The sequence below is a fragment of the Gopherus evgoodei genome, chromosome 11 (assembly GCF_007399415.2).
Source record: "Gopherus evgoodei ecotype Sinaloan lineage chromosome 11, rGopEvg1_v1.p, whole genome shotgun sequence".
NCBI lineage: Eukaryota > Metazoa > Chordata > Testudines > Testudinidae > Gopherus > Gopherus evgoodei.
The window spans coordinates 18,169,529-18,196,851 of NC_044332.1; the positions used below are offsets into that span (position 1 = coordinate 18,169,529).

The 27,323-nt window shown below is 42.6% G+C and overlaps 1 protein-coding gene and 1 non-coding gene across 3 annotated transcripts in view; both read left to right on the plus strand.

Moving 5' to 3' along the window:
* INO80D (INO80 complex subunit D) overlaps positions 1 to 24,311 on the plus strand; it is a 55,177-nt gene extending 30,866 nt beyond the window's left edge. For both annotated transcript variants that reach the window (XM_030579965.1, XM_030579966.1), the window contains exons 6-11: positions 10,443 to 10,670; positions 12,611 to 12,720; positions 15,360 to 15,493; positions 16,935 to 17,152; positions 17,723 to 17,880; positions 19,687 to 24,311. In XM_030579965.1, coding sequence (XP_030435825.1) covers positions 10,443 to 10,670; positions 12,611 to 12,720; positions 15,360 to 15,493; positions 16,935 to 17,152; positions 17,723 to 17,880; positions 19,687 to 20,855 — 2,017 coding nt within the window. In that variant the 3' untranslated portion in view covers positions 20,856 to 24,311. The remainder of the gene's footprint in view (positions 1 to 10,442; positions 10,671 to 12,610; positions 12,721 to 15,359; positions 15,494 to 16,934; positions 17,153 to 17,722; positions 17,881 to 19,686) is intronic.
* LOC115660103 lies at positions 11,360 to 11,480 on the plus strand. Its single transcript, XR_004002746.1, has one exon. It is a non-coding gene; the product is annotated as a small nucleolar RNA SNORA57 (small nucleolar RNA).
* Positions 24,312 to 27,323: the final 3,012 nt, after the last annotated feature.

The following is a 27,323-nucleotide window of genomic DNA, read 5'->3' on the forward strand; positions in this document are numbered from 1 at the left end:
ACAGGACTTTGAGACCCCTGCCTTAGAGGGAGGAGGTTGTGCTCTTTAATGTTGCCACCTATTGGAGACTCTCAGCACTGAAGCAGGATGGCGATGCCTGAGGCAATGCAGACATTTGCTGCATTAAACTAGTAACTGACCATCAAGAAAAGCTATGTGGAGAGGCAATAATGGGGAAGAACAACGCTCCAGTATGGCTAGTGGGCTGTGCTGGCCGGTTGTAGGCCCTGGCAGTGGAGCTAGGGTTGCAGGTGCCTTGCAGAGCTCCAGCTGTCCTACGGACAAGTCCTTGCTGCCAGTGTAACTGTTGGCTCGGTATTTCCCATGAGCTCATCCTACAGACTAAAAAATGAAGTTAGCAGGAAAGGAGTGAAAAGGAGAGTATGGGCTGCAGAGTGGGTTGGCAGCAGCAGCAGAATTCTGAATTTTAGAGTCTCCATTTGGCTACTTCAGTGTAAAAAGGGCACATGTTAAATAGTGTCTTTCAACAGATCTCCAAAGTTGGGATCTGAGTTACTACAGAGAATTCTTTCCTGGATGCTGGCTGGAGAGTCTTGCCCACATGCTCGGGGTTTAATGATCGCCATATTTGGGGTCAGGAAGGAATTTTCCTCCAGGGAAGATTGGCAGAAGCCCTGGAGGTTTTTCACCTTCCTCTGCAGCATGGGGCATGGGTCACTTGCTGGAGGATTCTCTGCACCTTGAGGTCTTTAAACCACGATTTGAGAACTTTAGTAACTCAGACATAGGTTAGAGGTTTGTTCCAGGAGTGGGTGGGCGAGATTCTGTGACCTGCATTGTGCAGGAGGTTAGACTAGATGACCATAATGGTCCCTTCTGATCTTAAGTCTATGAGGTTGGCTTGTTTTCAATACTTCTCCTCGAGGGAAACATTTCCTCTGTAGTATTCAATTAGACTTTTCAGTAATAGTATGGCTCAACATTCAGAGATCATGTTATTGGCTTAAAATTAATGAGATTTTAGAAATAATACAGTTGGAGTTTGTTTGCCTTCTGTTTTTTTTAATCTGTAGGGTCACATTCTGAAGCATAAAGAACGAGGGGTACTTGTGGTACCTTAGAGACTAACACATTTATTGGGGCATAAGCTTGTGTGTAAAACATGGGGGCCATATACTTACTTTATTACTATTAAAATGAAAGTTGAGATTCTGGTGTATTCACAGGACTTCAGGTCTAGGGCCTTGAAGAAAAACAACAAATATTGCAAGACTATGATAAAATCCTTAGAGTTAGCAACACTAGAGTTAAAATCAAGAGTAACTGTCTTGCTGGGAAACCTCTTTCAGCCCAGGAAAATTCTTCATCGGAACACTGGTTCCTGGGGGAGGTGTGACATGAACAGTCATTATCTTCATCTATAACTACTAATACCAAAGTGGTCTCTGCTTGCAACTCCATTGCCCTCTCTGAAGCTACACCATGGATGATTTGACCTTAGCTCTCATCTGCTTGTAAATAAAAACAAGTTTATTTAAAACAAAGTCCAGATTTGAACAACTTTGTTGGCAATGTATATATTGAAGTTTGTCTAAAATGGTCAGAATAGACTGTTTTTGCCACTGAAAGCAGTGGGAAGTAATTTTTCTCCATCATAGCTATCAGTTCACAAGGAAGATAGTAGCCTTCAAAAATGAACCTACAGCCATCAGCGCCGCAGAAATGTTGAAAGTACCAAAGCGTGTATAGTTGCAACCACTGCCATAGTGCCCACGGGTGTCAGGATGTGGTCCTGCAGGGGACTTTGCCTCTGGAACCTCTGTTGGCCGCTTCCTTGGCCCTGCGATTGTCAGTCTCTCTCCCTGGAACTTCCATGGCTTGGTCTTCCAGTCAGGACGCTTCTTAGGAGGAGCTTTCTTCTTCTGGGGTAACAAAAATCCAACTGTGAATCCAAATAAATCCAAACTAATCATTCCCTGCCCCTCTTTGCTACACTGAAGTTCTCTGCTCTTTACCAGTATGTGTTGGCCTTGCAGAGTTTCTCCTATGCTGCTGCTTTCCAGCAAGTTTCCCCCACTGCTTCTCATTCCCAGGGACTCTGGCAGCTTACCTTAGGAATCTTCCTGCTCCTTTTTAGGTCTTGACTCAGCCCCCCAGGGCCTGTCTTGTTCACCAGTGGGTCTCCTCCAGCCTGACCTTATCAGGCCCTTCCCAGAGTGAGGGAACTTCTCTTGCTCCTCCCTCCTGACTGAGTTCACAGCTCTGTTTCAGTAGTCCTCTCTCTCATCCCATCACAGCAGGGATCAGGAATTATAATTAAGTCTCCATCTTACTCATCAGGGGGTAACTTTCTGGTCACAGGCAAGGTGAGCCTGCCTTACCATTAAGGGCCAGCCAGCCTCTGACACCGAGGTACTTCTTTGGAGTTTAAAAAAACAGAACAAACAAATGAGATGATTGGTGTGAGGATGAACACTAGTCCCTCTGGCATACTGCATGGCAATAATATATAATAAAACCCACCAAATAAATACAGCTTCTACCACTTTAAAAAAAGAGGTATTAGAAATGGCAGAAGGAAGAGTTCATGTTCAAAAGAACTACATTGGAGTGATATTTTATTTATATATATATATATATATATATATATATATATATATATATAATTTCCCCCCAAACTCAGGTCCTCTACCAGAGGCCTGGGAGTTTGAGGGTTCTGCGCAGTATCTTAGCTGTTCCTAGCTCTGCACTCTTCTGGACAGAGAGCTCTGATGTTGTTCCTGGGATCTGTTGGAGCCACTCACACAGCTTAGGAGTCACAGCCCCGAGTGCTCCTACCACCACTGGGACCACTTTGGCCTTCACTTTCCACATCTTCTTTAGTTCCTCTTTCAGGCCCTGGTACTTCTGCAGCTTCTCATACACTCCTTCTTCCTGATGTTGCTGTCACTTGGCACTGCTATATCTATCACCATCGCTGTCTTCTGGTCCTTATCTATTACCACGATGTCTGGTTGATTGGCCAGTACCTGCTTGTCCGTCTGGATCTGGAAGTCCCACAGAATCTTAGCCCTGCTATTCTCCACAACCTTCTGTGGAATCTCCCATCTGGTCTTGGGAGGATCTAGCCCATACGCTGTGCAGATGTTCCTGTACACAATGCCAGCCACTTGGTTGTGCCGTTCAGTGTATGCTGTTCCTGCCTGCATCTTACATCCTGCCACTATGTGTTGGACTGTCTCTGAGGCCTCTCTGCACAGTCTGCACCTTGGGTCCTCTCTAGTATGGTAGACCCCTGCTTCAATGGATCTGGTGCTCAGTGCCTGTTCCTGTGCTGCTATGATCAGTGCCTCAGTGCTGTCTTTTAAGTCCAGCCCTTTCCAGCCACTGGTAGGATTTCCCAATGTCAGCCACCTCAGCTATCTGTCGATGGTACATCCCATGCAGGATCTTGTCTTGCCATGGCACTTCTTCTGCTTGGTCTTCCTCCCATGTCTGCTGCCACCTCAGGCATTCTCTCAGCAGCTCATCTTTGGGGACCATCTTACTGATGTACTCCTGGATGCTTCGGGTTTCATCCAGGACAGTGGCTTTGATGCTCACCAAGCCCCGCCCGCCTTCTTTCCGGCTGGTATACAGTCTCTGGGTGTTGGACTTGGGGTGGAAACCTCCGTGCATTGTGAGGAGCTTCCGGGTCTTCACATCGGCAGCCTCCATGTCCTCCTTTGGCCAGCTCACTATACCGGCAGGGTATCTGATAATCAGCAGGGCGTATCTGTTAATGGCATGGATCTTGTTTTTCCCACTGAGCTGGCTCTTCAGGACCTGTCTTATCCTTTTGATGATACTTGGATGTTGCTGTCTTCCTTGCCTCCTCATCGTGGTTTCCATGTGACTGTGGGACGCCAAGGTACTTGTAGCTGGTCTGTATGTCTGCTGTGTGGCCCGCTGGTAGTTCCACCCCATCAGTCTTGACTACCTTCCCTCTCTTCACTACCATCCGGCCACACTTCTCCAGTCCGAATGACATCCCGATATCCTCACTGTAAATCTGCGTCAGGTGGATTAGCGAGTCAATGTCTCGTTCATTCTTAGCATACAGCTTGATGTCATCCATGTAGAGGAGGTGGCTGATGGTAGTTCCACTCCTAAACCCATACCCGTATCCAGTCCTTGTAATTATCTGGCTGAGGGGGTTTAAGCCTATGCAGAACAGCAGTGGAGACAGTGCATCACCTTGGTATATGCTACACTTGATGGCCACTTGTGCAAGCTGCCTTGAGTTGATTTCCAGTGTTGTCTTCCATAGTCCCATTGAGTTCTTGAGGAAGGTCCTTAGTATCCTATTGACTTTGTATAGCAGCAGACATTCACAGATCCACGTGTGCGGTATTGAGTCGTAGGCTTTCCTGTAGTCAATCCAGGCTGTGCTCAGATTGGTCTGTCTAGACCTTGAGTCTTGGGTGACTGCTCTATCTATGAGCAACTGGTGTTTTGAGCCTCTGGTGTTGTTCCCAATGCCCTTCTGAGCTATGCTCATGTACTGGCCCATATGGTCCTGTAGCTTGGCGGCTATGATACCTGATAGGATTTTCCATGTTGTGGGGAGGCAGGTTATTGGCCAGTAGTTGGATGGTTCTATTCTCTTGCAGGGGTCTTTCATGATCAACACTGTCCTTCCTTGTGTTAGCCAGTTTGGATGGGAGCCTGCTGCCAGCAGCTGGTTCATCTGTGCTGCTAGGCGTTTATGCACTGCTGTTAGTTTCTTTAGCCAGTAGGTGTGGATCATGTCTGGTCCAGGTGCTGTCCAGCTCTTCATGCTCTTGACCCGCTGCTGGATGTCTTCTACTGTGATGGTAACTGGTTTCTGTTCTGGGAGATTGCTGTGCTCTGTTCTCAGGTCCTGCAGCCACTTTGCACTGGTGTTATGAGTCTTCTCTTTCTCCCATATGTTCTTCCAGTACTGTTCAGTTTCTGCTGCTGGTGGCTCTGCTGTTATTGTGTTGTTGCACTGTAATTGGGAGTACACCTTAGATGGTTCTTTAGAGAACAGGGCATTTACTTTTTTGGCTTCTGCTTCTCTAGTGTATCTCCTTAGCCTGGTAGCCAGTGCTGTGAGCCTTTGTTTAGCAGTCTCTAGGGCTTCAGATGGAGTCAGGCCCTTGTATTTTTTCAGTAGCTGAGTCTTATCCTTAATCTCTACACCCTTCTGTAGTTCCACCAGCTGACTAACTTCTCTCCGAGTCGCCTTGGTCTTATCCTCCAACCTCATTTTCCAGGATGGGTAACATACTGTTGTTCTTCTTGATCGTACAGCCAAGCATCTCCAGGATTACAGAGGCTGTAGCGTATACCAGTTCATTGGTTTGAGTTATGGTGGTAGTAGGGATTGTCATGAGGGCCCTATTGGCATCTTCTAACATACTATCTGATGGTACTTCTCCACTGAGCCTTGGTAATTGGTCTCGAGGATTGACTGTAGCTAGTTTCTCAATGATCTTATGCCTCATATCAGCTGCTGTGTGCTGCAATGGAGGGGGTGGCAGTGAAGTTTCAGCTTCAGGAGTGGGCTGTACATCCACTTGTTCTTCCAGGCCTTCTTGAGTCTGGGATGTAATGTGGAGTTGGTCTATCTCAAACTGTGAGAGCAGCTTCCTCTTTACTATGTTGAAGCGTTGGGTAACTAGCTGTTTCTCAGTAAGTGTGGATGTAGGTCTTTTGTCTATCCATAGCCCCCTCATACATCCTCTCTCATTAGGTCTACTGTTTATAGTAGCATTCTATCAATTCCAGGTTCTCTTGTCTCGTCCATGAATGGTTTTGTTCCAGTAGCCCACTTATCGTCAGATTGTCCTGGTTCCTCAACATCTGGCACGGACCTTGTTAATTCGGGCAATGTCCAAGCTGGTATGGCTTTCCTAGTTTGTGTTGCTCTCATATTTGAGGTAGGCAGGTGACGCGTTAGGGGTACCAACCAGGATTTGAACCCCGGTCTCCCATATCAAAGGGCGGCGTTCTTAACCACTACACTATGTCACCTGTATATATATATTTAACAGCAATGTTTTGCTAGCCTGTACCATACTCCAGATCTCCTCCTGAGGGAAGAGCAGGGTTCTTGGTTACTCTGTAGTAAAGAATAACAGTACAAAGAGTGGTTCCTTTATTACTTTCAATAGCAAAATGACTTTTTCCAATTAAAAAATACATTATACTTTCACCTTCCATTGTAGTGTGGTGGCTTTGCAAATGATTCACAAGAGGTCACTACACTGAGCTAGTCAATGGCAAATCCTGTAGAGAAAGTCACCTTTGTCCTGTCTGTTTCTTCATGCTACTTGGCATGCCCTGTTCTCTCTGCCACATTTTACCTCCACACAAGAGTCTCATTAAAACCTTCCTCAGAAACTGCAATAGCAACCAGCAGAGAGCTTCAGTTGGCAAAGTATGGCTGCATATGGAGAGAATGCAGTTAGGCCTAGGTCATCTTTTGCAGATATGACAGTGGTAATGCTGGGATTATTAGTTTTTCCAGCTCATTTTATTCTGAATGCTGCTTCATGGGAGGAGTCCTTAAGACGGTTCTCTCTTTCAACTCTACGTTTCTTATTTCTCACCAATAAAAGGTCCACAGTTTGAGAACCACTGGGTTATGGTATGTGCATCAATTTCACTTCTTATCTCAAGTCAGGAACTTTTCATTGGCTTGAAGAGAAGCTGTTTATCACAGCACTTTAAAAACAGAGCACATTCTCTATGTTGGATTACTGAGTATTGGCTCTCCTAAAATCAGAGAGCTCCCTCTAAACTAGTTTGGATACCTTTTCCAGGAATCTGACATTTTTTACACTATGGACTCTCCGAGGCCCCTTTGTTGACGTTAGCAGTACTGAGTTGGTGGGCACCACCTGTTTGTTCTTCCTTTCTATAAAGTAGTGCTTTTTTCATTTTTTATGGTAAACTGTCAACATTTATTCTTTCAGTGTTAAACACATCTGAATTGTACATGCTGTTGAACATGCCTGTAATGGCATGGCACTCATCTCTTGTGAGCAACCTCTTCTGGTCAGATGTAACACTGGTTTTTAAACCACTCTCGGCCCTGGTATCAGGCCATACCCTCAGGGCTTCCTCCCTGGAAACAGTGGTTCCAGGGGGGCCTCCTGACAGTTCAGTCCTCTTCTGGGGGTTTACTACTGTCCAATTGTAGGCCCTTTCCCAGTAGCCTATGGGGATTCCTGGGCCCGCCCACTACTCCAAGTCCCAGACCAGGGACCCTAAGAATAGCAGCGACACACCATTGTGTCTCTTGAGCAAAATTGCCTTCAGTTCCTTGGGCCACTTCCCCACGTCCCCAGCCTTCATCGACGCCTTACCCTTAGCTCAGGGTTCACGTCCAGGGGCACTTTCTCGCTCCCCCAGTCCCTACTAGCACTGAACTGTCGTTTGTGCTACAGTTCCCTCTGGCCAGCCAGGAACTCTGTCATCATTCCTCTTAATTTAGCAATGAACTGCTTGTCTCTGGTGCTGTGGCTCCATTTTATAGGGCCCTTCTAGGCCCTGATTGGCTGCTTCCCTTGCAGCCACTCTAGCCTGCTTGGAGGACCTCTCCACATCTCCTTTCCTGAGATGAGTATGGCAGGGCCGTCAGGCCTAGTCCATCCCATCACAGTTTCACTTTTTTTAAAAAGATGACATTTTAGATTGTTCATTGAAAGACTTCCATGCAGTTACATTAATACTTTAAAAATGAAATGCCAGACTTTAAATCCTGGTTCATAGTACTCTGTTACACATGCTTAATGAGAATAAATCAAATGTAATTTGCTTAAACAGCTCAGCATAGAAGGGTGAAAATAAAATGTGTTTTTGAAATTTTGACACCAAAAAACGGTGGATGTGACTGCTGTTTTAAAGTCTTTTGGGATGTACATATATGTTTTGGCTAGTCTTGCTTGGAAGTGAAAGTCCTAAGTATTATTTAAAACTTGGTTGTCTCCCAGAAAATATAAGAGCCACTTCTGCAGTGCTTTCTGGGTCTCTGTGTGCCTCTTAACTTGTGATTTTCAGAATTATCTCATAACTCATAAGTCAAAAGGAGTTATACATGTTTTGACCTTTCTACATTCAGCTCAATGGGAGGTGAGTCAGAAGTTTATTATAATTGTTAAGACGTTCTCTGAAAGAAGGCCACTCAAATCAGAAAGCAAAACCTTTTCAAAACCACTTTCACTTTCTAATGCAGACTGTTCCTTTCTCTAGTCTATGCTTAGTTGCGAATACTGTAATTTTATTTTAAATAATATAACTATTAGGCGCTTATAAGTATATGTGTGTATTACATATTTTTGTGTTGGCTGCCTCATATAAGGAGAAGCTACACACTCCCACCCATCTTTCTCCCCCATGATGGTTGTTTAAAATAGAAGGAAAGAGAAAATAATTAAAAAGCCATGTAATTCTGTATATTGATCAAATTGACATTTTAACCCACTCATTGCATTCTTATTTTTGTTATCATTATGTAAATATGTTAAGGGATACTCTTAATTATGTTAACTGATAATATTTACCATTTATTAATTAACAGTGGATATATTTGGTTAAGTTCTTATATAGATAGCTTTATATTTCTGTTATGATCGTGCTTCCTTACTGGAGTTTTTATGGGCTTTTCTGATGGGTATTAAGTAGGCTTTCCCAAACAGAGAGGAACTTTTGCATCTAAACTGAGAATGTTTGGCACAAGTTTTTCTATGAAAGAAATTAAATTTGAATCCACTTCTCTTAGAGGAGCAGCTATCACTCTGACATTTCTGGATCTTATTTTATTTAATAAATATTGCAGTTGATGGTCAGCATTCAGGCTGTCATTAACTAGTTTTGCAATACGCTTTGTTGTTCAGAGACTTGGATTTCAATGTATTTGATTTTGCTGATTAAGCTCTGCACTTTGTATCATAGTTTTTAACTCCTTTGCTTTAGGGTTGCTAAGTTTAGCAAAAATTGCCAAGTTTTATTTTCTCCAGAGAAGACTGAACGGAGAGTGTCTTATTTGAAATAAATTCACTCCAGTGCTCCTTGGTCATAAACATTGTTTTGCTGAGTGTTATCAGGGTGAAGCTGACTCCTTGGTACTGTGAGAGATCCTAGATTTAAACATGTTCCAGTGATGATTTTTATTACTTCTACCGAGCATGTTTGGCAGGTTTGGGTATTTTTATGGTGTGTGTGCTTTGCCATTTAGAAAAAGAAAACAAAAAGAGAAAAACCTTCCTGAGTAAATGGGGATTGACTGATTGGGTGCTCCCAGTTCATGCTTCTACTCAGTTTCTTGCATAGGCTTACCCAGATCCCTCTCTCACTACCCTGTGTATTAACTGTGTAGTAAACTCTGCTTTCTGACTAAATACCTAATGCATAACTGTGTGTTTTGTGTGTGATTTTTACTGTATCTCATCATAACAGCACATAACAGGGAAGTCATCCATAGGCTTTAATATTAGTGTCTTAGTTTTACTACTTAAAAAATTGCCCAATGTACTAAAGACAAAGGGAAAAAATTCATCTCTGATACAGGTGGGTGCATCTACATGGACTTTGGAGTTATTCTGATTCACCAGGGGTAAAATATGGCCCAACTGAAGTCAATGGGAATTGTGCCCCTGCAGTCAGTGAGGCCAGGATTTCACTCCAGAGTTACATAAGACCATAAGCTCGAAAGATTGTCTCTTTCACCAACAGAAATTGGTCCAATAAAAGATAATACCTCACCCCATTGTCTCTCTAATATTCTGGGACCAACACAACAACAGTAACACTGCGAACAACATAAGTGCCTGTCAATTTGGGTAGTAAATATCAGAGACCAGATTCTAATCGTATTTGTAGCAATGTAAAGCTGAAGTAACTTCATTAAAGTCACTGGAGTGTCTTTGGTGTAAACCCAGGGCAGGTTAGAGCAGAACTTGTAGCCAGCTTTCTGAGGAAATAGGAGAAAAAAGTTCACCCAGTAAAATCATCCATGAAGAAAGGTCAGCTGTTTGGTACAGTGTTCTTAGAATTCAATCATGCTTCTCTGGCATGACCTTTCTTCCATCATTTTCCACTGAGTGTTTTCTCCTTTCCATAATTGCAGCTTAAATCAAGTTGTAACTTCATCTTCAGAGACATTTACAGTAAATAAAGGTTAACAGTATTCTTTTTAACAGCAAGTTCCGGACATTTAAATGTGTCAGACTCAAAGATAAATTGATGTAATCTCGAATATTGACATACTAAGAAGATTAAATACCTTTAAAATTTAAAAGGATTCCCACAGTTTGAATTGGTTGAGTTTCTCTTAGGGAACATATCCCTGGCTATTTTTAGCCTTTAGCTAAGTGTGAAATTATAAGAAAGATGCTTGTTGAATAATTCTGAGAGAGTTATAAATTTAGTTCTCTTTGAAAAAGACCATCTATTTTGTGTTTTCTTCACAGGTCAGATGATGATGATGATTCAGATAGCAGGAGTTCCAGGGTGACCCAGCTTTGCACTTACTTTCAGCAGAAATATAAGCACCTCTGCCGCCTGGAGCGGGCAGAATCTCGTCAGAAGAAATGCCGGCATACGCTCCGGAAAGCTTTGCTGCATGCGGCCAGCAGAGAGCCGGAATGTGCTGGACAATTGATACAGGAACTCCAAAGAGCTACATGCACTTGGACCAGGTTAGAGCTCATACATTCCCACCTGCCTGCAGTCATAGGCAAGGCCGGGTGAGAATCAGTAGTGAAACAATCAGGCTAAGTTGAAATGTTGAACTTTCAACCTAATATCCACACGGATCCTGTACATGGAAGGCAAAATAATACTGACATTATTATCCTGTCATTACTAATCCTATCTGCAGAGTACAGTAAATTAAAGCACGATTTATTTCTTAAAAGGTTAGGCATTTTTTAGCTGTGCAGTATAGAAGATGGATCATTTGTTCCACAACACACGCCCATGACTTTAATTCCTTAGGATAAAATCATGGTCCCACTGAAGTCAATGGCAAAATTCTAATTGACTTCATTAGGGTCAGGATTTCACCCGGAGTATTTTAGCTTATGACTTTTGTTACTGATTCTCTCATTGTAACTGATCACCCACCCACATGTCTTGGGTTTTTAGTTAAATGCTTTATAGAGACATTCGCTCTGCTCTGCAGATTCCCTCAACAATGCAAACTTTAGGGGGGGGGGGAGGAGTTTGTGTTCCCTTTACCTCTTTCTAGCATATCGTCAGAAGCTCTCATAATTTATTAGATTTCGCTCAATCTAACATTGAATGAGATTCAACAGTGAAACAAATATCCTCTAACAACTCTGAAGGTTACTTTCTGTGGGATTTCCTTTTAGATAATGTCAACATCCCTCCAGTTTTTGTCATGCATGGAGTTGCTTTGTATAGAATATTTGCGCAAATCCTGGTGTTATGTCTTTGGTATCAGCAGCTTCCCTCTGCTGGTTCTGTCCTCACTCACCAAGACATGTGGCTCTGGGGGACTCTGAAGACAATTATTGCGGGGGGGGGAAGGTGGCAGGAGTAGGCTTAAAGCAGCTTCTACCCTCCTTGCACAGAGCATTCTCCGTGGGGGTGCTCTTAGCTCCTCTGAGGGATAAAGAAGGTCTCAGGGCTCTGCTTTATGGTGAGGGATATATTGAGGCTGGGAGAAAAGGCTCCCATTTTATAAGGATAGCTCAGAACCTCAGTTGTATTAAATGGTTTCTAATTGAACTTTTAAAAATAAATACATAAATAAAGGTCTTCAAACTTAAACTACATGATAAACCTTGCCAGAATGATTTGGCTAATTCAATGCAACTTGGTCAGATTATTTGGTAACCTAAGTAAAGTCTACTCTGTAGCACACACATTAGTTGTTTAATTAGAAGTGAGTGAAAAATTAAATCGGGGGTAGTCTGGCAAAATAATAGAGCTCTATAGTCACTGTTCCAATTTCATAAAGTGTAGGAACTGAACTGATCTTGTGACTCCAAAATATTTCGTGTTGGCCATAGGGGATGATAGTTACTAAAATTATTTTGCTCAGCCTTGTGATCTAGCTTAAAACAGTTGATGACGCCCTAAGGGCAATAGTCGGAATGTCTGCAAAGAACCTTCAATCAGCGTCGAGAATAATATGCATACAAGGTGAAATTCACCCAATGCAAAGGGCCAGTCCTATTTTGAGATCTTATATAGGACTTCTGCATTGCCTAGGCCTTTTGCAAGCCTTCTGCATGTGAGCTGAATTTCAGTGAGAATGCAACTCTGGGTTCTATCATTTAATATTTACATTGCATGCCTGGAGTCTCTGATCAGGTTCAGGGCCTTGTTGTGTCAGATGCTGTAAACAAACAACAGTTGTGATGAAGTCTTGCTCGCCTCATTCTGTAGTGCTGTTACACCGATGTCACCCTTGCCCCTTGTTTACATCTGTCCTATATCCAGCTCTAGAGAGTAAATAACTACACAGATGTGAACTGTAAACCACATATCGAGAGTGTCATGCTTCACTTTGCTTGGTTAGTGTTACTGTTATGCCAGGATATCTGCTGGCAGTAGATTTATTTATTTATTTTTTTTTTAAAGTCCATGTTGTAATGTATTTTCGTTTCAGCACAAGCCAAGCCAAGCAGAGAGATGCAGAACCAACAACATGTAGTGGAACTGTGAAAGGTGAACAGTGCACTAACAAGGCCCTTCCATTCACCAGGCATTGTTTTCAACGTATCCTCTTACCTCCCCTCTTTGCTCATTGAGGAAGGAAACACCATTGATATAGTTTCATTCTTTAGAGTGACAGATAATTTTGTATCAGAAATACTTATTTGCAAATGTCTCATGAACCGTTTTGGCTTTGTGTCTGTCTGCTCACAGGTATTTAGGGCAGTGAGAGGTGATCTGTTCACCCATAGGCAGAGAAGACCCATAGTTCAAGTGACTGGTATCTGTCATAGTTACACTGTTACACTCCTCCTACCAGCAGCTTTACAGATCTCATTCTTTGATGGGAGGGTGTTTTCTGCACTGCTCTTGTGTAGTTGATGGTAGCTTTCCATAGGATGTCTGGATGGTCTTACAGGATTCAGTTGTGTATACAGAAACTAGGAATACTGTGGAATAAAGTGGTAACCTAGAGTGAATGAATAGTGAAGGTTCTAATAGCCTGCATTGCTAAATGAGGCAGTGCAGGGGAAGAATGAGAAGTCCCTAGGACATAGTTCTGGGTTAGGGAAAAACCTGTATGTGAATGCGTGAGATTTCAGGAAAACCTTACAGAAAAGTGATCTGTGAAGGTGTAGCATTCTCCTCAGAAAGTGTGTGTATGGGGGAACCTTGGGGAACCTTGTAAGAGTCAAAACCAGCTTCCATATCCTAACCTGGAGGCTAAAGAGGCTGATTATGATCATGAATTTGTTATGATTATTTTAAGTACTCTTTCTTACCTGACAAGACCCACTTGCATCTTCTCGCATCTTTCTTCCCTCTCCTCCTCCCCACAAAACTATAGCTGTGAATTCACAGCCACCTTAGGAACTGAGGGGGTGCTGCAAAATGATGAGGGCGGGAGAATGAACGCAAAGGGTAGAAAGGATCTAAATGGATGAGGCAAAAGCAAAGTCTCTTAAAATGTTGGGTGTAAAATTGAGTTACCATAAAAAGCTTTTAAAACCAGTTCCTCTGAGAGGGGGAAATCACAGACTATTCTTGGCCCATTTAGGTTCTTATTAATATACATTTTTAAGATACATTAATGTCAGTTGAAATCAAAAGCTATCAGTGGCCACTGACAGTCTTATCCAACATGGGCACCATGGTCCAGTGGAAGGCACACTGGACAGATCTGGCCTGCTGTTTGACTTTGAGCAAGTCACTTCGCTTCTCTATACCTTCTCTTCCCTGGCTGTAAAATGAGGGTGGCAATACATTGTAAAGGGCTTTGAGGCTTGTGCATGATGAGCTAATTGGCTTTTGTAACTTACTCTCTGCGGGCAGCGGGAAGTTACGTCCCATGCTGCGTCTTTGTCTGTATCTGAAAGGAGCTGACGGTTTTGTGTGGCCTTGCAAAGTTCAGCTAATAAGGCAGGGATGGGTGGGTACTAGATGGTGCACTTTGGCCCTCACCAACATAGTGCATCTCTGCGGGACATGTTGCTTGTCCCTGCAATGGCTGCAAAATACAATGCTGATTTCTAATTTTATATCTTAAAAATACAGATTTCTGTGAACAAGAGCCTAAATGTGGGGCAGATACAAGGCTTAGATACATGGGGTCAGATTTTCAAAAGAGCTCTGCACCCAAAGGGGGTGTGGGTGTATGTACACAAATACAACCCCCTCCTCAATTCCCACAAAAATATTATTCTGCAATGTCTCAAGTCCAGTTCAGAGAAGCAGAGAATGTATTGATCTTGCTTTTCTCTTCCCTTCACTCCTCTCCCCCAGAATGAGAATAGTCTCTTTCCACAATTTTCAGATACTTGTTTCCTGCCTTATCCATCCTTAGCTTTTCCCTTTTTCCTTTGTTATTCTATATTATATTTTTTCATTCTATCAGGGTAGTTAAGTTATGAAATAAGCTTCCAAGGGAAGTTGTGGAATCTCCATCGTTGGAGGTTTTTAAGAAGAGGTTGAACAAACACCTGTCAGGGTTTATTCGGTCCTGTTTCAGCTCAGGGGGCTGGACTTGATGCCCTCTCAAGGTCCCTTCCAGCCCTGTGATTCTGTTAGCAGTTTGACTATGACCTACTCTGGGCAGAAGGAAAGCTGCTAACATTACTTGAAAAAGAAAAAACACCCACTGTGAAATATGTATTTGACTTACATTAACGTCTGAAAACACCAAGTTTCAGTTTAGATTTATTTGACCTTTTCAGTCCGATTAAATATCTGCTTTCAGAGGAACAGGAAGGATCTTAGAACTTTTTGTGTTCTCGAGAAAGAAAAGTAAATACCAAAAATTTAGCTTAAAGGATGAAATTAAGAAATTCTCTTTTTAATGTTTTAGCAGGGACAGTCAGTAGGAAATAGTCCTGCTGACTACAGTGCTCCAAACTGATACTATTGATTGAGTATCCAAGAAAAATACTTTTTTTTTTTTTCCTAAGAACTCATTAGCAAAATAGCTGCATCAGTGAACCCTTCATAACAAATGATAAAATCCTTAGCAATGCTGCATTAATGCAATTTGTTACTTGAAAAGTTGGGTTTGAGCTGTACCTAGCTTTCAGCTTAAACAACAACAGTTAGATACTCATTAAAAATAACATCTCGATGAACTGTTAGAATTCAAGGCTTTGTTTTTTATCATATTGGCATTTCTCTATCACCGTCTGGTGTGTTGTTCCTGACCCAGAAACGCACAGATATCCTATTGAACCGTTCTCAGCAGCTCTTCTCAAGTTGCACAGCCAAGTTTGCAGATGGGCAGCAGTGCTCAGTGCCAGTTTTTGACATTACACATCAGACACCTCTGTGTGAAGAACATGCCAAAAAAATGGTAAGTATAAACTGCAGCTGTAACTATTCTCACAAATTGGGGTCATCAGGAGTTCTATTTATCTGGTCTGGGTTTAGCAACTGCTATGCTATTTTACCAGGAAAAATAAATAAAAAAAAAAATATATATATATAAAAAAGCTTTATATATACTTTTTTTTTTCCAGGGGAAGGAAATATACTAAAAAAATGGGAATTGCCCTGACCTTTCCATGAAATAGTATAGTAAAACGTAGTGAGAGAGTTTCAGGCTCAATATGTAGGGTTGCCTATGACTATGGTATCGCAGTGGCTGTGACCCTGCAGCATGGTGTATTCTGGAGCATTGTAACAGACTGGGAACCTGTGGAACGTGAGACAACAGCCTCGATTTTTCTGATCTCCACCGACCTTCCCCAAAAGCAGCATTTTTAGGTTAATTTATGTGCCAACTGCCATTTAGTCCCTGTCATCTAATTTTTTTTCAAAAATATTTTTGGGTCACCTTTAACTCTGAGGTTCCCTTTGTGTTTTATTGGTGTAACGCAGACCCTTAAAGTTTTAATCCAGTTTTTTTTTCCTTTCTCTCCAGGTAAATCCTCAGTGTCCCTATCAGAGGCCTGAAGATTGTCCCCCATTTTTTCCTTTGCTTGGCACATCAAAGCCCTGTGTCACAACCGTCATAATCAAAATCGAAGACTGAATCCAGCTTGCTTCAGAGCCTATCAAATGGAGCTCATTTTGTAATTGGCCAGTGGGTTGCTCTTCAGGAGTACAAGGCCCTGCAGTTGTGCACCTGCGTCCCCTGCCAATTCTCAGTCCTACAGCACTTACTATGTCTCTTCAGTGCTCTCAGTCCTTTACAGCAATGGGAACGTGACCAGAACTCTGGTTTACACCTAGCTGCACAAATCCTTGCCATCAGGTCGCCCCAATATTGTTCATTCTTTTGATACTTACCTGGGGTGTTCCAAATCTTTTTACTTTGGAGTTTATGTGCATTAAACTGTAGTTCTACTCAGACACAGTCATTGAAAATGTCACTGTGGGCTTCCATATTTGCTGTATCTCGGTGATGCAAATAGTGTGGGATTTTTGTCTGACTGCCAGCTCTGCAAACCTGATCGGAGAATTAAGCTGGGTTCATTCTTTCTCACTCACTATTACCAGTAATAAACATCCCAGATTGTGCCCTCAGTTAAACCTGTGCAACCTCATTTGCCTACAGAGAGGTTGCATCGGTGTAACTAAGGATGTAACGTACATGCTTGTTGTTTTCAGTGATGATGCAAGAGGAGAAAAGGAAGTAACTTCGCTTTCATATCCAGGCTTGGATTTGCAGGCTGGCGGTTAGAAATATCCTCTCTTCACTCACTTTATGTGTCAATGTTTGGGAATGGCAAGAAAAGAAAATTGCATTTGATCCTAATGTGTCCCTTCTTCCTTCATTCTTTCTCCAAAAGGATAATTTCTTGAGAGGGGACAGCTCCCGTAAAGTTCAGCACCAGCAGCAGAGGAAACCCAGGAAAAAAACGAAGCCACCTGCACTTACCAAAAAACACAAGAAGAAGAGAAGGAGGGGACCACGTAGGCCCCAGAAACCTATTCCTCCTGCAGTGCCCCAAGGGAACCTCAGCATGCCCACCAGCATCTCACTGCCAGTGGAGATCTCCCACATACGGTCAGTGCCAGTGGCGGCTCATTTTATTTATTTTAGCTTTTTAATTAAAAAATTAAATATAGGAAAAGGCGGCGGAGCCAGTACACTGTACAGTGTGTGACTAAATGAAAGCTGGACACACCTCAGCTCCAATGTTATGGGCTTAATCAGGTCTGCTAAATATAGACGAGGAAGGGCGAACTTTCCTTTTTCTTTTCCCCACCGCTTAATATTTTGGCCTTCCAAATTCGTTTGGTGTTTGAACTGAAATGAACATCTTCAGGCGTCTTGTATCTCTGTCATTGCTGAAAGGAAGAATTGGAAAATGTTAATTTCAGATCTCAAGAAAGGTTCGATTAAATGGATAAAATGTTTTGTTGCCGATGCACAACTTGTAAGTGTTATTAGTAGAACAAATTGAAGAATTTTTTAATGAAACTTGTCTAAAAGGCATTCTTTCCACTTGTTGATTTTAAAATATAAAAAAGGCAGAGGAGCCATAGCAAAGACTGAAACAGACCTTCTGTAAAGTATGCTGCAGTAGTGAGAAATCAGGATTTAAGAGTGTGACTGACATCACTGTCTCTCCAGGAGCCCCTCCACGCCGGAGTTGAGTACAGATGAGCTGCCCGATGACATCGCCAATGAAATCACAGACATTCCACATGACTTGGAATTGAATCAGGAGGACTTTTCTGATGTCCTACCACGGCTGCCTGATGACTTGCAAGATTTTGATTTCTTTGAAGGTATATTTTTATTTTAATTTATGTGAAAGTTAATACAAATCGTGAGGTGAGGAAGTGAACAGTCTAAAATGTGCGTTTGAGGGTTCACCTGCTTTCTTGCAGAGAAGAGAAGTATTAGAAAAAGAGCGTACATTCATCTACTGCTTATACATGACCTCTAAGAAAGGCATGTTTTTGAAGACGTGCATGTGTGATTATTTGCTTGTTTGTATACTTAGTGCTACGGAAGTACTGGTTGATTTTTGTGCTCTTCTGCATGTCACTGACAATTGCAATTTAATCAATCAAATTCTCAGTAAGAGATCATTCTGTGACTGGGATTACAGCCCTGTTTTATCAATATCTGTCTTTTTATCAAAGGAAAACAGAAATTAAAAAAAAACCTTTGAAACTTGCTTGTGAGCTGAAATACACCTGAATTTCTGTGTGTGTGGACTTCAGCGCCCACTAATGGTGGGAAAAGGCTCAGAAGAACCACCAGGAGTTTTGGAAACCTCTTGCTGTGCTTTTTGTCACTTTTCTGAGCTGACATGATATCAGAATTTGGCATTTTAATCCTGTTAATAAAATTTAGGTTATTCATGGAATCTAAGTCGAGAAGGGATTGTTATGTTCATACAGTCTGGCCTCCTGTATAACACAGGCCATAGAACTTCCCAGAATTAATTTGTAGAACATGTCTTTTAGAAAACTATCCACATTTTAAAGTAGTTGTTATAACATAACATAATAAGCAAAATGGACTTTGTAGACTGATCTTAGTACTATGTGGCATCACACTTTGAAAAGATATTTAAGCTTTTATATCAGGGATGGCCAAACTTACTGATCCTCTGAGCTACATACACTGAAACCCTGCAGATGCGGGGCTGTGGTTTCTCTCTGGCTTCAAGAGGAGCCGCGGCCCCACGCCTGCCGACAGAGAGCACTGGCACCCATAGCCTGAGAGTTCTCTGTCCCCGGCAGGCGAGGGACTGCGGCTCCTCTTGAAGCCGGAGAGAAGCCGCGGCTCTGCGCCTGCCGGGGACAGAGAGCACCGGCGCCCGCAGCCCCGGCAAAGCCAGAGAGAAGCTGCAGCCCCGTGCCTGCTGGGGACAGAGAGCACCGGCGCCCATAGCCTCGGAGTTCTCTGTCCCCAGCAGGTGCGGGGCTGCATCTTCTCTCCCCTGACATGGTATTGGGGACCACTGGTACAGTACTGTATTATGCCTTAAAGGTGAACCAACCTATGATCACATATGCGATTTCACATTATGGCGGGCGCATTATTGCGAGGTTTGACTGTACTATAATCTTCAGAAGTTTGAGAGCCTAGTGCGCTTGCTTGAGGCTTCTGCCCTGCAGCAGGGTAGTGGGACTAAGCCCTACGAGAGGCACCTGCCAGTCCTCAGGGCTTCAGCAAGAGCGGAGCCCATAGTCCCACCAACCCACTGCAGGGCAGAAGCCCCGAACTCCCCCCACTCCAGTTTGGTAGGTGAAGAATGCCACACTTTAACTGTAAAAGAGCTGCATGTGGCTCGCAAGCTGCAGTTTGGCCACCCTTGTTTTATAGACTAATGTAAATCCGGCAAATGTTTAAGGCTTATTATTTTGCATTTACACTGGAAAAAAATTCATTTGAAAAAAAATTTCCAACTAAGTGCAAATTTCTTGTTTTTTCAGTCCTGTCACGAGCCATTCTGGAAGTTTGTTTTAATTTTCCGGTAGAAATCCTATTGAACTTTTTGAATAGCTGTATTCCTAGGGCCACAGTGTGAGGCGTATCTCTGAAAAGCAATCTAACTTCTGTTGTTCCTGTTTCTGTAGGTAAAAATGGAGACCTCCTTCCTACTACAGAAGAGGCGGAGGAACTGGAACGGGCTCTGCAGGCTGTAACTTCTCTTGAGTGCCTGAGTACCATTGGAGTACTTACACAGACAGACGGTGTGCCAGTTCAGGAGCTATCAGATAGAGGGATAGGGGTGTTCACCACAGGTGCTGGAGCTCCAGGAATGCAGTCCTTGAGCAGAGAGGTTAACACGGACCTGGGGGAGCTGTTGAATGGGCGTATAGTACATGATAATTTCTCCAGTCTGGAGCTGGATGAGAACTTGCTCCGTTCTGCTACCTTGTCTAACCCACCTACGCCCCTGGCAGGGCAGATCCAGGGGCAATTCTCTGCCCCAGCCAACGTTGGCCTTACTTCTGCCACTCTGATAAGCCAGAGTGGACTTGGGGAGAGAGCCTTCCCAGGACAGTTTCATGGACTTCATGATGGCAGCCATGCCTCCCAGAGGCCACACTCTGCCCAGCTGCTGAGCAAGGCAGATGACCTAATCACCTCACGACAGCAATACAGCAGTGACCATTCGCACTCCTCACCCCATGGAAGCCATTACGATAGTGAGCATGTGCCGTCTCCCTACAGCGACCATATCACATCCCCCCATGCCACATCCTATTCTGGTGATAACTTGGCAGCTACCTTCTCAGCAGAGATGCCCATTATGGCACAGCACTTGCTCCCACCGCAGCTGGAGGTGCCACTTAGCGGGGTGGTGAACCCCAGAACTCACTGGGGAAATCTCCCTGTCAATCTTGGTGACCCCTCTCCGTTTAGCAACCTCCTTGGTGCCGATGGACACCTTCTTTCCACCTCCCTGTCCACACCACCTACCACCTCGCACTCAGAGACCACACAGCCTGCCTTCGCCACTGTGACCCCCAACAGCTCCAGTGTGCTTCCGGGGTTACCGCAGACCAGTTTTAGTGGCATGGGTCCTGCCTCTGCTGAACTAATGGCCTCCACTTCCCCCAAACAGCAACTCCCTCAGTTCAGCGCAGCCTTTGGCCATCAGCTGAGCTCACACAGTGGCATTCCTAAGGACCTGCAGCCCAGCCACAGCTCCATAGCTCCTCCCACAGGCTTCACAGTAACAGGTGCCACAGCTACTAGTACCAATAATGCATCTGCTCCCTTCACCACCTCCAACTGAGCTGATCTGTCTGTATTTGCAGGCAGATGGGGACCCTATGTTTTCTATCTTCTTTTTCCTCTTTATTGTCCTCCCCTTCCTTTTGAAGAGGATTTTGTTCTCTTTTGTTTTTTAAAAGAGGGGGTTAAATAAACCTCTTGCTTCCGTACAGACCAGGTGGCCCCTCAGTGAACCTCGCTCTGGTGTTCACATGTGCTGTTTGTGCACTGGTGCTCATTTATTACTGGCAGGTTCACCGTACCCCAAAAATGTCCTTAAGGATACAGCACAGTTACTGGATGTAATTGACCTTAGCAGTAAGACCTAGAAATGGGACGATACCTCAAATTACCAATGCACGTTACTGTTTCCTAGGGTTAAGATCAGTGCTTTCCATCCCATTAGCATGTCATGTAGGAAGTTTTTATAGTGGGGAAAAGTCTCTTGGTTTTAAAAAAAGAAAAAAGGTAGCATCTGGGCATGGAAAGTTGGCTCCACACTCGGGTTTGGTAATGGTTCACCGAAGCACTCAAGACCATGGTTCAATTATTCATTTGACAACTCCTTAAAAATAGTCTTTTGACCTCTTCTGTGGGTGTGTGTGTGTTTGAGGAAGCAGCAGTTCCTTGTAATCTGCTGCTGAGACAACAGTAGTTGTGTCCTCTTCTGAAATTGGTCACTGTTCCTACTGAACGTTGATTTATTTTCTTTATTTTAGATTCATTGAGCAGAGAGGGGATTGACTGACTAGGGCAAATAGGTTTTACCTGTTTGCCCAGGGCACTGAGGGTTGTTGCTGTTTCAAAGGTTAGCCCAGGGAGAAAAGACAAGAAAATGGAATTGGATTGGAATAATGGTCTAGTCAAGACTCATGCAGAAATTCCCACCAGTGCTGAATTACTGTGATGTTGTAGTGTTTGATGATTTGCCTTCTCAAATGTGGCTTTGTCCAGAACTTTGCACAGCAGGTGTTTCCTAGCTGAAACTGGAAGAATTCTATTGGTATGTATCCGAATGCTACCCATTCAAACAAATCTACGTCAGGCCCATTTGGTAAATTTTAAAATTACTAAACTTCTCGAACTATCTGTTGCTGTTGAGACTCTTTCTATAATAATAGTGATTTTGTACCAGGAGCCATATGGTTTTTGAGACACTTGTGAGACTGATGCTCTGTACATGAAGTTGAATGTATGTGGGAGCCAGCGGGTACATATTTGTGGTTACCAAAACTAAGCTTACTTAAGCAAAATAGGGAAATTCCTTCTATCCACAATACCTTGTTGCTTTTATTGCCTGTTTGCTGAAAATGGTTTTAAGTCTCCATGGTCATAATGTCAGCTTCTTATAAAGGCAGTGGATTCCTCTTGTATCTGTTTCTTCCCTAAAGAAGAATTACATGATTCAAACAAACTCTTTGTGATTTTGTTATCTCCCTCTTCTCCCTTCCCTCTCTGTCCCAAAAAAGGGAATGTGCTTGAGGAAAATTGTGACTTTATAACTAGCCACTGTGTGAAAGTAATTCCTACCTGATGGCTATCAAAAGTCTCCATTGTTTGGTTTGCTTCTGAGATGCATGTGAGAGAAGATGAGAAAGCAAAGCAAATCTGTCTCTCCTCATGTTGAAGGCAGTTTCATTATGAGGCTTAATAATTTCTTTGAGCAAGGGATTATTCAACTGAGTTCAGTTATTCCCTAGTATGTGGAGAGTAATATATCTTCCCTCAATATATATATTCTGTTCATGTGAGTGATGATGGGGCCCAAACCCTCTGCTCCCAGACTTCCTGAGGATAGGGGTTGAGATCTGGATCCAAACTTCCTGGGTGCAGCCCATCTCGTGTTTATATCCCACTAGTTATAGCCATTCCTGTCTTTATAAAAGCTTTGTCCCTTTTTAATTGTAAAGAAATAAGCCCTTTGGGTACATCCCTTGCTGAAATTGCAAGCATATGTGGGTGGAGGGGGAAACATTTATTTTCAGGTTTTTGATATTGGGAAATCCTTATTCCCATACCTGGTAAAATGGGGCTTAATATTCTAATATATCTCAGTGTTCTCAAGTGTGGTCTCAGTTTGTCTGTAACTGATTTAAATGTTTTCAAATCATGTCATAAGTTGAAATGAGGCTTAACAAAACCCCACTATATTGTCCCACTGATTGAGGAATGCCCATTGATATTGTGAAGTGAGGAAAAGCTGATAGGAATTTTTTTTATTTTTTTTTAAATTCTGTTCTCTCCCCTCCCCGCGTGCTTGTGAGGAGACAAATGTTTGATTTGCATTGTTTTCCATTGTGTTAATATACTTTCTTTAGTGTATTGAGATGATTGATTTGAAAAAGAAGGGTGAACTAGTTTGCCAAATGGGTAAATGATCAATTGTTAAATCTACCAGTATTAAATGTCATGTGACAGTATGTTCTACAGATTAGTTTGAGGATTTTGATTTATGAAATATTTCTGACACTCGTCAAAATTTGTAATGGAACCAGCAGCCTGTTCTCTTCTTCCCACACATTCATCACTTTCCTTTACCTACCAGTTGAGAAAACGCTTGGGCCCAATTTCTGATCTCAGTTACATCCGTGTAAATCATGGAGTAATTCTCTTAGCTAAATGAGTTACTATGGATTTACACCAGTGTAACTCAGAACAGAATCTGGCTCTTAATCTGATCATTTATTTAGGCTGGGATTTTCCAGGATGCCCAAGAGAATGTAGGTGCATAATTCCTATTTGAAATCAGATTCCCATAAGACAACTTCGGAAGTCTCACCCTTTAGATCTCAGCTTTATGGATCTGTGGGTGATTTTTCCTAAACATCGGCTGCATAACATTTTTCATGAGCAGATCGAGTTTGCAAAAAAGCTGCACTACTTTAAACCAGTTTTCTATTTGACAGGCATTAGAAAAGGAATCCCTATCTACTTTCCAGTACAGAGCTTTGAAGTGGTCAAGATTGTTGCCAGTTGCAGGTTCACCTCGTCTAATTGAAGTATAACTAATTTAATGAAGTTGCATCCTAGTAAGCAGTTCTCATTTTAGGCCCTAAATCTGCAGTGAGCACCACACAGGTGGATCCCTATACCCACACAAAGCCCACTAACTTCACCCACATAGAGTTCAGTGCAGGATCAGCACCATAGTGTTGTGGGAAGAGTAGTGGACCCAAGGACAAGGGATTATGTCGCCAGACATGTCACTTCTCTCCCACCAGGAAATACGTTTGCTTCATATGGGATTTGTCTTGGTTCTTATGGCTGCCATTGCTATTGTTCTCATTCATGCTCTCTTGAAAAGGGTGACTCTTCTATAATACAGCAATTAGCACTAATTACCCTTTCACCAAAGAGTCAGAGCAATTCCAATCCATTTGTTGAAATGATCGGTATCTGCTGTGCCACTTATACATGAAATGAATAGAATAAAGCTAGTTTAGTAACTAAAAATTATGTTCTTTCTATAAATTTGGGGTTTTAAAGAATTAGAAGGCATTTGACAGAGAAGTGTAGAAGCAGTAATGTCTTTTTGGTTAGTAATGTCAGGTGATTTTAGCACAGAGGCATAAGAATTGGCAGGGATTACACCGTTGGCAAAGGTTAACTTTGCTTGGACAATTTATGGAGGCCAGTGAGGGACAGCATGATGCTGGCCTGGTTTATAAAGCAGTTACGTCTAATATATATTCCATACAGTGAGAATTTCCTTTGATCATTCAGTTTATTAGTCAAATTTAGCACTAGCATAAGCGGACTCAGGTTCCATTGGCTGTTTTAATGGGAAAAAGGGAGTGAAATGAAAGACTGGTCTGTTGGCTCTACTACTTGCCATAGTATGAGAAGTACCTTTGAATATCGTCCACCTTTCCTTTGGTCAAGACATTTGTTTGTTTTCCTTGCCTCTGATTGCCTTTATATATTTGCACATCTTAACAATGAGCATTTCTTCAAAAATAACTTACTGCAGTTCTGCTTAACCCCCTGAGTGCCAGACTATGCAATAGAACGACTTTCCAGTTTCATGTCATAGGTTTATGAAACAAAGGACTGTTTTCTTAAGCAATTTAAGGTTCTCATTTGGTAAACATTTCTAGGGTCCCTCCTTGAGAAGCTTATAATCTTCCAGCGAACATTGGAGATGAGGTTGCAAGCGCAAATGCAGGAGAAATATTTTTGCTGTCAGGAATGTGTTTGTTCTTCAGTGGGAGGGGGCAGAAGAAGCTAACTTTTAAAAAATAGTAGCTTCATTGAAAGCTTTATTACTGACTTCATGAATTGCTTTCTTTGGAGATCATGATCCTAATATTTAGACATTGAGAGGTCAGATTCTCAGCTGGTGTAAATTAGTATGGCTGTATCAGCTTCGTTGAAGCTGTGCTAATTTACCAGAGCTAAGGCTCTGGCTGCGAGAGTCTCGCCAGGAACACAGAACAGAATTGAGTTTGTTAAAGCTTTCTCTGACCGTTGAATTACCCTGTTGGAAAACTAAGTTCACCAAGGAAGAGGAAAACAGTCCTTTGAGAGTATGCCTTCACTTCAGAATTAGCCCAGGCATCCTAGTCTGGGCACCTGTGTTAGTGTAGACTGGGTGTGAGCAGCCACACTGCCCTCCCCCCATGTGTTGCTGGAATGGCTGGGGGCATGGCAGGTGGTGCTGCAGTAAGCTGAGTTGGTCTGATTCTTTCCCAGGGAATTGTGGAAGAGCTTGTCCGTCATTGTGAGCACACAGCAGGTGGGGTGAGGGGAACATGGGAAGGTTCTGGAGAATTGACAGGCTCTAACCCACATCCCTAGCTGTGCACGTAGGTTTTTGTGTGTGAACAGGAGGGGAGTTGGGGCAACACTTGAAAAAGAATGCTGGCTGACTCTGTAGTGAAGACATACACTGAGATGGGTGGGTGTGTCTTTAGCCTAATTTTCCTTTTTAGCAGTTGCTTTTATCAAAGGGCTTGTTTCTCTTCTTGCCAGCGAAGGAGCCTTTAACAAGCCCCAAAATGAAATAGCCCAGATCAGATGTGGACCCAGAATTCCAAGCCCCGTGTTGGTGGAAGCGTATTTAACTGAAATAATAGATTCACACTGCTGGGCCCTCAGAGCCTTCTCATAAGGCTCTTTAATTTAGGCTGGGAGCGGACAAGTGTTCTGGGCTGCTCCTCTTGCTTCCTTAAATTTCATCCCCTCTTTCCCACTCTCTTTGCCATCTTTTTTTATGCTCCTCCACCACCACCTCGACACAAAAAATTGCCAGTCATTTAAAATCCTGTATGATTGATAATGAGCAAATATTCTGATTGTTTAAAAAAGGGTTTAGGAGAGGTTCCTGCGAGTCATAATATCAGTTTGGAAGTCAGAGCTACAGTGCAATAGAATATTGAGTAAGAATTCACAGAGTATGGCGTAAAATGAAAATACCATGTGATATCACATGGCATTACCAGTAAATTGTGAGCTAGCTGCTGAGAATATAACTGTGGTCGCAACAGAGAGAGCTCTGTATGCTCAGGAACATTACATGTAATCTTTTTCTTCCCATAAGTTCCTTTTATTTTAAAGGAAGTTGCCAGTAGAAAATGACCTGGAAAAACTTTATGGACTTGGCCTTATTTAAAACACAAAGTTGATAAAATACCCTCAAGAAGAACCCCACTAAAGTACAATGATTATGATAATGGAAAAACAAAATTCAGATTCATTAGGATTTAACCCAGGTCTTTTAGAATTGGTTCATGAAGGACTTTGGTGCTATCCGAAGATAAAAAACACTAGTAAAATATACTGTTTGTGTGAACTAACAGAGGTTGGGGTAGGAAAAAGCTACTCATTAGCAGAAGAAAGCAAACTGCAACCATATATCAAAAGGCAATTCTGTGATCACTGATGGCTGGGTCTGTATGGGAAAAATGACTGGATTCTCAGGAGTTTTTCCTAAGAAAATCTATAAAATCTGTAACTCTGGCTGTGTCATGATTCAGTTACCTCTCTTGTTTTTCCCTCACCGTATTGTGGTTTTTCATGCCCTAGTTTTCCAAATATCATGGAACAAGGATATGTAGTGGAAGCATGAAGGAAGGAAACATACTTTGAACTGCAGTTTGGAGGTGGCATTTGGAATTTTTCCTTTTTTCTAGGTAGCCTGAAGTCTTGAGTCAGCACTTTTTTTTTTTGTCTTCCCTAGCTCATAGAATTCAATTTGAAAACAAATAGGATAAAAAAAATAGGCTTTTGATTTTTAAAACTGTATATATTCAGTGTAGAAAAGTGCATTCTTCATTTCCCCCTCTCCTCCCCAGTCCCCAAAACACACACACGACCGCACACGCACACACAGATTGTATGTGTGTGAATTAGATACATATGTTGAACTTGGTCTAGTAAAACAAACGTGTTTCCCACCTTCAGTCCCCACTGAAGTAAACTGTGGATAGGTAATGCTCCCAAATCTCTCCTGGAAAACTTTAACTGTTATGCAGATGGCTCTAATGCAGCT